The 11,036-nt window shown below is 37.6% G+C and overlaps 2 protein-coding genes across 3 annotated transcripts; one reads left to right on the top strand and one right to left on the bottom strand.

Moving 5' to 3' along the window:
- Positions 1–1,405: 1,405 nt before the first annotated feature.
- On the top strand, positions 1,406–3,892 carry LOC113707689 (ABC transporter G family member 23-like). 2 transcript variants are annotated; one of them, XM_072064346.1, is made up of 2 exons: positions 1,406–1,944; positions 2,056–3,892. In XM_072064346.1, the coding sequence occupies exons 1-2, from the start codon at positions 1,775–1,777 to the stop codon at positions 3,737–3,739; spliced, it is 1,854 nt and encodes a 617-aa protein (XP_071920447.1). In that variant the 5' UTR covers positions 1,406–1,774; the 3' UTR covers positions 3,740–3,892. The 2 variants fall into 2 exon arrangements, with proteins under 2 accessions (XP_071920447.1, XP_027085776.1); XM_027229975.2 differs by having other exon boundaries at positions 1,407–3,892.
- A 1,367-nt stretch (positions 3,893–5,259) lies between these two features.
- On the bottom strand, positions 5,260–11,036 carry LOC140014177 (purine permease 1-like). Its single transcript, XM_072064593.1, has 3 exons — positions 10,913–11,036; positions 10,799–10,816; positions 5,260–5,789 (listed from the first exon to the last, which is right to left on the bottom strand). The coding sequence occupies exons 1-3, from the start codon at positions 11,034–11,036 to the stop codon at positions 5,260–5,262; spliced, it is 672 nt and encodes a 223-aa protein (XP_071920694.1).

The following is an 11,036-nucleotide window of genomic DNA, read 5'->3' as shown; positions in this document are numbered from 1 at the left end:
TATTAAATTAACTAAATCATATAGTATATGAGGAACAATAGTGGAATCATGTTATTTTCTCTCTTCTAGTATCACTTTTTAATTATTGGTTGGGTGTAAATATTACAAGACAATTAAGGTCAAGAGAGGCTAGTGAAATAGTTAGAAATCTGAGGAGAGGTCTTTGAAATCATCCCTAAAAAACAAGTAGTATAAATTTGAAGAAAGATATAAATAAGTGCTGATGGTAACGTTCTACAATTGCAATTTATGCCAACTGCTGATGTCTATTTCATACCCCCAGAATTTTACTTCAAAACAAAACAAATTTACACCTTATTGTCCTTGTTCATTTGCTGTAAAAGCAATTTTTTGTGTTTATTAGCAATGTGCGTCCCTGAACTATCAAGAATTTGTGATCTTGCACCTTAACTAGCTATTGTTGCAAATAACTACCTTATAAAAATGATTTATGACATACTGCTCAATTTGATCGAAAATTGTTGAATTTTGATATCAAATTTTTACTGAAAGAATTTAGTTCCCAAAGACCGTTAGAAAAACTCATTGATTTGGTCATATGTCATAATTGGATAGCGCGAGGTACTTAAATACTACAATTTCTAGTTTTATAGGAAATCACAAATTGGTAAGAGTTTAGAGACCATATGTCATTTACCCTTTTTCAACCTTTGTTAAACCCATCCACATTGCTTTGTAAATGCAAATATATTTCTGTTCTTCTCACACTTATCTTCCAGCTTTTTCTTATCTTCTTTTATCAAGTGGTAAAGTTTTTAATTTATGTATGCTTAGTAACATAAACAAATAAAAATTAACATTGACACTCCCTATTTGTTAATGACACTTTTCTTAACCTTTTTAACCATGGAAAACATTAGAATCTCCAAATACATTCAGTCTTGGATTAAGTATTGTTGCACTTTCTTTTAACATGGTTAATTACCACGCGGGGCATCTTTTTTAATCCTTTGAAGTTAGTCAAGATGGAAATTGACTATTCAAGACTGCAAAAATTAGTAGGAAGATTTTTGCTTAGAATCGCCTCAAAATAATATAATAACTATCAACACTTTCTCAATTTCAATTGAATATTTTCCTCTGCAAGGTGTGAAAAATTTGAACAGCTAAAGATGAATATGATGTATGTGTTAATCAGAAGATAAATAAAAGAAATAAAAAAGTGGTTGGGATCTCGATAGTTTGTACTTTTCTTGAACTTAAGCAGAAAACGTAAAAAGAAAGCTGTTACATTTCAGTTTTTTTTTTCTCTTATATCAAATATACATGTTTTTTAGCAATAAAAACATTCTACATAGATGTAGTTGACATTAAATATTTCATGACCTAATTGAAAAGCAAAATAAAACTCAAATTGGAATGAGGAAAGAAAATATTCAAAGAGTGAATGATTTATGCATGAATCAATTGATCAAAGATGATAAGTTTCTCTTTTTCTATCATCATAACAAAAATAAGAATTTCTAGGGAAAAAAGGAATTCAGATACTAGCGAGTTTCTCCAAGTAATTTGGTTGTTTGATTGATTAATACGGCATAGCTTTTGCAGTAGTCCAATTCTCAGATGACCAAATTCTGTTGGAAGATATACCAAACTTCACCTATATTGGAGACCTTCAATATCAGAAGTTTTAATATGGTTAGAGCAATCCCAATAAAACTTAGCACTTGAAACTTCAAACATCACTTGCCTTTTCTCTCCTTTTCACCTTTCAGATATCAAGAAGCTGTTTAATCAAATCCTAGAAAGAACCATGGCGTCATGCTTCCAACCGCAAGGACTAAACGTGGAAGAAGATTCAGCCATACTATTCTCCACTTCTGATTCACCAGGAGGATTATCATCCATCAGCACTCGATGTTCTTCTTCATCATTCCATCATTCACCACCAACAGATCCATCCAAACAATCCTATGAACTCAGGTTAAGGAAACTTTCCTATACTATTTACGAAAATGGGTCTTTTTTCTTTGGAAAAATGAAGAAAACTAAGCCCATTAGTATTCTGAAATCAGTCTCTTTCACTGCAAGAAGCTCTGAGATATTAGCAGTTGTTGGACCAAGTGGCACTGGTAAGTCTTCCCTTCTTCGAGTCATCTCAGGGAGGGTCAGGAACAAGGATTTCAAACCAAAAAGTGTGTTTATTAATGGCTATGCGATTACTAACACAACTCAGCTGAGGAAAATATGCGGTTTTGTGGCTCAAGATGATGATCTGCTGCCTCTTCTTACTGTCAAGGAGACACTGATGTTTAGTGCTGATTTTCGACTCAAGGAAATGAGTACGAGAGAAAAGGAAGAGAGAGTTGATGGATTGATGGTGGAACTTGGACTTGTTCATGTTGCTGATGGATTTGTAGGAGATGAAGAGAACCGTGGGATATCAGGCGGAGAAAGAAAGCGAGTCTCAATTGGAGTTGAATTGATTCATGATCCATCAATTTTACTGCTTGATGAGCCAACTTCAGGACTGGATAGCACTTCAGCACTTCAGGTGATCGATCTGCTTTCGTCTATGGCAAAATCAAAGCAGAGAACTATACTTTTGTCCATCCACCAGCCTAGTTATCGAATGTTTGAGTATATATCGAATTTCTTGATCCTTTCTGGTGGAACTGTTGTCCATAATGGTTCGCTAGAATCACTTGAGGAGACTATAAACAGATTGGGATTTCAAATTCCTGTGCAGTTAAATGCACTTGAATTTTCCATGGAGATCATGAATGCACTTGAGGAATCATGCTCTGAAACTACTGATGATCTCTTGATTAATTCAGAGGATGAAATGTGGCGAAAAGATGTTGGTAGAGGTCAATTTCAACCTCCTGTTGATCAATATGGAGTAAAAGGCGGATTTTTTATCAGAAACATGTATGAAATTAAGGTACTCTGCTCTCGATTTTTGAAGATAATTTACAGAACAAAGCAGCTGTTACTTGCGAGAACTATGCAAGCTGTTGTTGGAGGATTTGGGTTGGGAACTGTATATCTAAAAGTGCGGAACGATGCAGGAGGAGTCGCAGAAAGGTTAGGCCTATTTGCTTTTAGTCTTAGCTTTCTTCTTTCTTCCACAGTTGAAGCACTTCCCATATATCTTCAAGAAAGACGAGTCCTGATGAAAGAAGCTTCAAGAGGTGCCTACAAAGTTTCTTCTTACATGATCGCAAACACACTTATCTTCCTTCCCTTTCTATTCCTCGTCGCGATTCTCTTCTCAGTTCCTGTATACTGGCTCGTGGGGCTTAACCCTTCAATTTCTGCTTTTGCATTCTTCGTTTTCATGGTTTGGCTCATTGTTCTGATGGCTAGCTCCTTGGTTCTCTTCCTTAGTGCCATTTCTCCAGACTTCATCTCAGGGAACTCTCTGATTTGTACAGTTCTTGGTGCTTTTTTCTTGTTCTCTGGCTACTTCATCCCAAAAGAGTGCATTCCAAAGTATTGGCTCTTCATGTACTATGTTTCCTTATACAGATATCCTCTGGATTCCCTTCTTACGAATGAATATTGGAGCTTGAGAAGTGAATGTTTTTCTTGGAGCAATGCTACTGAAGATTACAGTACCAAATGTGTACTTACAGGAAATGATGTTTTGAAAGGCAGAGGACTTGAGAGGGATACAAGGTGGATCAATGTTGGGATCATGTTAGGCTTCTTTGTATTTTATAGAGTGCTTTGTTGGGTAATTCTTGCAAGAAAGGTTGCAAAGACCACAATATGATCAGCAATGTCCACTAGGCCCATGCATTTTGTAATTTTGCATATCATGGACCAATGTCAATTAACATCTTATTTACTATTTTAATGTGCAGACAAACAATAGTGTTTAATGAGTACTACAATCTATGCAGATAATGTGACAATTTCTTTAGCATTTTGAGCTTGGACCAAACTTTTGTGGGAGTACAATGTTGACCTTGAACTACGTTCAAAAATTTGTAGTAATTCTGTAGACTTTTATGTTAATTAGATTCAATTAATTTATGTCACCAGCTCCGAGTGCAAGCATTCATTATATTCTTACATTAGAATGATGATCTTGGTCAATGGCAAATTCAGAATTTTTTTTTATTATTTTGGTGCAAAATGAATTTTAAGACGACATGTCCAGAAAAAATTGCATTTATTCAAAAAGTATGGCAGCTCGTAAGATTATGAATCTTGTAGTTTCTAACACAAAGTCAACTAGCAATTTTTTTTTTTTTTTTAGATTACTAGCAAATCATATCTCAAATGTATTTCAATTGTTGAAGCCGAAAAAGAGGTGGACATCAATAAGTTATCTATTTAGAAACTTTATAAAGAACGGAATGAAATACGTCAAACTGAAATGATGACCAAATGGTATGTCTATTAAGGATCTCAAACAAAGAAACGGTTAAAGTATACAATAAACCATTCAACGGAGGCAAGTTGCTAAATGCTAATTTTAGACAGAGGAAACTTTTCAGATAGCCCCTAAACTATCGCCTTTGCATGGTTTTGGCCCCTCAACTATATAAGTTGTCACAAATAACCCCTTCAAAAAGAAAAAAGCTTACTTTAAAGATTTCCGTCAATTTTGGCCATTAGAGATGACGGAATTAGGGGCAAAACCAACCAAACAAAAAAAATCAACCCATGAAAACAGACTAAAATTCATCAAATTAGGGCTAGAAAAAATGGAAGATGAGAGAAGATAAAGAAACATTAAACTCCATATCATTGGTTGACTTAATATATTTCATTTTTAATCAAATCGTGAGTTGATTTTTTTTTGGTCGATTTTACTCTTAATTCCATTACAGTGATTGCCCAAAATTGACAGAGGTCCTTAAACTAAGCTTTTTTTTTCTGTTTGAAAACTTATTTGCTACAATATATAGTTGAGAAGCTAAAACCATGCAAATTGAATAGGTTAGACTTTGGAGGCCTGCCAGAAAGTTTCCTCGTTTAGATGCTTAATATCTTTTAGGGCAAATTATCCAATTGGCCCTTGAACTCTTTGTCTAGGTAAAACTAAGCCCCTCATCTATTTTTTGCTGACTTTAACCCCTCGAACTTGTAAAATTGGGCACCCGTGACCCTTTTAACCAGTTTCTCCGGTTTTGCAACCGGAAGGACAATTCACACGAATGCCATTGTGCTTCTTTAAAGGGCATTTTTGTCCACATTTTCTAAGCAAAAAGGGAACAACTCCTCGTCTTTCCCTCTGCAAAACTCTCGCCGCCGCCGCTTTCTCAACCTGACCCTCATCTGATTTTAACCTTGCTTTGTCTTGAGATACATCAGCTCCACCACCGGCAAAATCAAGCCGTACAAAGCCGCGGCTGCGAGCGTCATGAGGAACCCCAAAACATACATCTTGGTGGACTCACCCTTGGGCCGGTCACTACTGATGTGCATAGCCAGAACCCTAGCTCCCACGGCCAGCAAAACAATGGCATTGACTGAATATGCAACAAACTTCTGCTTGACAAGAAGGAAAGCAAAGACAGCAGTGAAAGCAAGCTGTGAAGCAATGATGATGGAAGAGGTCGAAACAGGGAGGCGAGCCATTCCGTAGGCGTACAAGTAGTTGCCAATGCTGGTCAGGAGGCCGATGACGGCGGCGGCAATGAATAGAGGATATTTCATCAATACTAGCTTGGTGTTTGGCCCTTCAGTTTTGCGGTCGTGGAAATAGGAGATGAGTAGTGGGCTGGCAATAATAGGAAATCCTACTGTTTGTAACCAGCCCGAAAGCCAGATTCTTTTGCCTCCTTTGACAAAGTAGAGACGCATGATTATAGAGTGATTAGACCAGTCTTTTGTCCTCTTGATTAGTTTATAAATTTTTTCTCCCAGCAAACTAGATTGCGTCAGAAAAGCAGCTCAATTGAACCAATTCAAGGTCAATGCATACAAAAAGAAAAAAAGGAAAGAAGAACTGATTCGAAACACCTAAGAAGACCCTCAGGCTCAGAAGGGAGCCAAGTACTCCTCAAGGCTTCCCGGCGATCTACCAAGGAAAACCCCGTCTGAATTCCGACGAACCCAAGAAGCTTCTGCCGCTCCGTGCCAGTGGCATTTCCGATGTCGGAGTCTCCTTCTCCGAGTCGCCAAGCGCTGGAAAGAGAATAGAAGGCTCTGAAAGTGTCCTGAATGCGGCCACAGCGGAAGATAGGAGCGGGCCTGGGGTAAAGGACGACGAGGAGAAAGAAGCTGATTCCGGCAATGCCGATGAGGAAGTAGAGAGCTGAAATTACAGTAATGGGTAAGGGAGTCCGAGGTCGGGATGGGATTTGAAGTGGTGAAATTACGACTTGGCCGGAAGTGATGAATTTTTCTGCTTCGATCTGTCGAAAGTTGAAACTTGCCAAAGCTGCGACAAAAATGCCCTTTGAAGAAGTACAATGACATTCGTGTGAATTGGCCTTCGGTTGCAAAACCGGAGAAACTGGCTAAAAGGGTCACGGTGCCCAATTTTACAAGTTCAAGGGCTTGAAGTCAATAAAAAATAGATGAAGGGCTTATTTTTATCTAGACAAAAAGTTCAAGGGCCAAATGGATAATTTGCCCTATCTTTAAATATTAACTTCAATGTTTATGACGGGAATCAATAATTGAGACAACACATCAAATAAATACAAATATGACTACCAAAATAACGTATCAATTCGAATTGTGTCATTACTCGGAAATCCTTTATAGAATTGAAACCGATAACAAAGAAAAAATATTTATTTGATCACAACCACCTTAATACGATAGATGTAATTGGCAAAAGAAACAAGAACAATATATAAATATGAATCTTGGTGGCATCATAGAGTATAATTTGAGGCTGCAGCTGCCCTTCTTGGCCCAACAAGCTGCCAGCAACCCAGATGCGCACAACCAATTACTTTGAGGCTGAAATCACTGGGCCAATTTCTCAACCCATTTTAGTAGTCATGGGCTAATGGACAAAAAATTGTAGATTGAACTTTATTTTTTTTATGTAGTTTGTTATTTGATTTAATCTTCTCTCTCTCTCTCTCTCTCTCTCTCTCTCTCTCGTTCATGCTCTGCTGCTTTGTTAATTTCTTTCCCTTTAAACTGCTTAGTTCTTCCCTTATTTTATTTATTTTTCAGTCAAATTGGCAATAATTACATTGAGCCGATGGGTATGCCCAAAGATCTAAAAATGATCTTCCAGTTACAAGAAGAATTCAGAAAACTCCATTCGACTAAGAATTGAGCAGAGTTTTTTTGTATTTAGACAAGAGAACCTTATAGAAATGTAAATGTAGATTCTGACAAAATGTTGTTTGTGGAAGCTTTCCGTGGCATATTAGCGGCTAAATACATTTTTCCCGACTGAAAGTTTGCGACCAAGTGTAATAGCACGATCAGCCAAATTTTTTAGTGCATTTATGACACAGAACTTATAATTGGAAATTGTTGTCCAAACGGTCATCAAGAATTCCTAAAACCCCCTATAAAGCTGATAGGTTGCAATTTTATCATTTATTTTATTATTAATTTTCCCTATTACCTGACCTAATGTGGATTAATTGCTAGATTCTATTCACTTTTGATATTTTGCATTTATTTCAGGGAGTAGAACGAAAATATAATAATAGGTGCTAATTTGGCAAGAAAAGAGTTCAGATGATAGAGTTTGTCCTAGGGGCATTTTTGGAACAACAAAACGTGAGCCCTTGTTGGGCAAATTGGGCCGAAATCTTCTTTTTTCCGCACAGGAGCCGCCGCAAGGAGCACTACTTTATATAGGAAAATTGCGCAGGAAAAAAGGAGTCTTCTTCCTCTTGGGGGGAGCCGCCGCACAGTAGGGAGCTGGCTTCCCTCTTAGTTTTTCCGTACTTTAGTTCAGCCTAGTTTCCTTTGACTTTTCCATTTTTCGTCATCTAGTAGGGACTGTTCTTTCTTAGCTTGTGGTAGTGGAATTCTTCTACGGATGTCAAGAGCAAAATTGAAAGAAACTTTGACTTTTCTTCATCTGAACCCTTAGCAATTGCTTTTGCTTTTTCATATGTCATCCGAAGGAAACAGAGGGCTACCTCTTGTAACTTTGCTATCTCTTCTTGATTGGAGCGAATTGCATTTCCCAATTTGGGAGTTGATGGCCGCGACTCTTGTTTCAATTTTGTGTGGATTTTGTTCATTAATTATGAACTAAACTAATCTCCTCACTCTAGTCAAGGGACAACGGATGCTTTGAGTCACCTAAAATTGTGAGATCGATTTAATTTTATCTTTTCTTTTTATTTATTGGTATTCGCATATTCCCTGGTTACAGTGCTTATGATTGTTTAATTGATTGATTGTCTTGGATCCGGATCATTAGTTAATTTGATAATCTATTGTCAATTGGGACGTTAAATCCGTAATTGTTTAATTGTCTCAAAATAGTGACAACTGGCATGATTGGGTTTGTGTCAGGGGGATATGCGGGCTAATCTAAAATAACCCTGGTAATGCGTTATTTGGTTAGAATATGGCTCCTCTAATACATAAGGCAATTGGGGAATTAAATTCTATGGGCGTACCTAGAATTGTTTTTCAATTAGAGCAATGATTAACGGGCGTACCTTGATCACCGACACAGTAAGGAAGGGTTGATTGCCATCGTTTGTTTGGTAGTTATAACCTATTTATTAATAAATAATTGGAATTGCCTTTGTTTCGATGATCAATTAGGTGCACCATTGCTGAAGTTATTTCTTGGTTAGATTCTTAATTATCACTCATTTGATTTTAGTAATTTGTTATTTAATTTTTAGTAGTTTCTTAGATTTTATTTGAACTTCTTTTATTGTCACCTTCTGCACAAAAATACCCCCTTTGTTACTGTGAAATTGAAAAGAAACAATTACTCCCAGTCCCTGTGGATTCGACCCTACTTACCACTATCTACAGAAATTACTTTTAGTTTGAGCAGGTTTTATTATTGCACAGGCTTCGACAACCTGTCAATTTTTGGCGCCGTTGCCGGGGACTGGCACTAGTTAATTTGTTTCTTTTTGAGTTTATCTTGTTTTCATTTTTTTAAATTTATTTTTCTCTTATTTTTTTTATTATTTTTTTATGGCTGCTAACATTCCATATTTTGATGATAGATTGGACTTTGTTCCTGAATGGGGTTATGAGACTCATGTTTTTCCTAATGATCAATGGGCTGTTGCAAATTGTGGAACTTATTTTGACTCAGGTTATTCAACTGACACATGCCCCGCATTTCAAGATAATCCAAGTGCTCCAATTGATACTTTTGGAGATTTTTCACCCCAATATCAAACGCAGTATGACCCTTATTCAAACGGGTATGATCAAGAATGGTGGGATAATTCCAATTTTGATTATGCGACCGGGCCAATGGATTTTCAACAGCAAGAGTCTCAACAACCATCGTCCATGTCAGGTATGTCTCTTCAGGAATTGAGTGAATTATTTATTAATACATACCAATTCCAACAGGAGACACAAATGAGGAATGAAATGATGAAGGATGCAATGAGTTATCTGGCAGATCAACTATGTCTATTGACATCCAGAATAAATCGATGAGCTTCTCAAATGGAAGAATTGCCCTCAAAAATCATTGTTGATCTGGAAGAAAATGAGAGTGCAATTTGCTTGACTAGTGATGAGGAGATGCAAGAGTGTCAAAATGAGAAATCTACAGATGCAGTTGAAAAAGAAGCCGAAAAGGAAGAAATGAAACCCCAACCGCAACCCATTCAAGTGAATGAATCTAGTGAAAATTTTCCAACTGCGGTGACATCTTCTCCACTCCTTAAACCAATATTTTCCTGACTCCTATTCTTCAATTCCTGTTATTGAAATTGATTTTATTATACCAGAAAATTTGAAATTTCATGACAGGAATAAGTTAAGAGTGGCAATGGAAAAATATCTTGAACCGATGAATGCGTGTGGTGGAGGAGTGAATGGAGAATGCAAATTATTGTTGACTTGTTTAGCACCATTTACTAGTCCATGGAAGCCCGTAACTCGTGTGCTCAAGGATTATTCTATTTACGAGGGCTATCAGGACTACATTGAAGATGAAGCATTGAAACGAGCCACAAGATTTTATCCTCCCTGAGCAAATATGACATGTCTAGCCGAAGACATTAAAGAAAGGCGCTTATTGGGAGGCAAACCAATTGTTTCTTTTAATTATTTGTTTTGATTTCGTGTGATAGTTTAAATGTGTTTTCCTTGAATTTAACTGATTTCGGGTCTCAATTTTCATTTTTTGATGATTTGTAGGTGTCCTTCTGTCATGACGCGCCCGCGTCATGACGTAAGGAAAGCTCACGGTCAGAATCGTCAGAAGGCATTCTTACCCCCATGACGTGCCCGCGTCATGACGTATAGGCAGCTCACGGTCAGAGAGCTCTCCTGTCCTCATGACGTACCCGCGTCATGTCATATGGAGAGCTCCAGATTCCGTGTCTTCATGACGTGCCCACGTTACATTCGCGGGAAAGGTAAGTATTCAAAAAAAAAAAACTCAAGAACGATTATTGATTTTCGGTTAATCTCTAATTTTGAATTTTGAAAATAACATTTGCAAAAAAAAAAAAAATAACAAAAAAAAAATTTTAACAAAAAAAAACAAAAAAAAAGAAGAAAAATTTTTCAACCGTAGCTAGGTTTCTCAATTATCAAGAAAAAAAAACATTTTTTTTTCTTTCTTCTTCTTTCTTTCTTTCTCTTTTCTTCCTCTTCTTCCTTGCTGCCTTGTTCCACTTTTTCCTTCTTCTTTTCTTCTTTGGCTGCCACCTCTGCATCGCGCGCCGCCAGCGACGACCGCCGCATCTACCTCCTACTCTCTCGACCACCTCCACCTCAGCTCAACCTCTACCAGCTCGCCATCGCCGCCGCCGTCCAGCCCTAAGCTCCACCTCACGGTCGCTCTCACCACTGCAGCAGCTCCAGCTCAGCCGCCTGCCCACGCTCCACAGCCCAGCGCCGCAACAGCTTGCTGCTGCCTCCAACCCCACGCGACGTACAGCTCCCTGACTGCCATCGCAGCTCGCCGCCAT

The sequence above is a fragment of the Coffea arabica genome, chromosome 9c (genome assembly GCF_036785885.1).
Source record: "Coffea arabica cultivar ET-39 chromosome 9c, Coffea Arabica ET-39 HiFi, whole genome shotgun sequence".
NCBI classification, from domain to species: Eukaryota; Viridiplantae; Streptophyta; class Magnoliopsida; order Gentianales; family Rubiaceae; genus Coffea; species Coffea arabica.
Note: the sequence above shows the minus strand (reverse complement) of the source record. Positions and strands in the feature narration are given on the sequence as shown.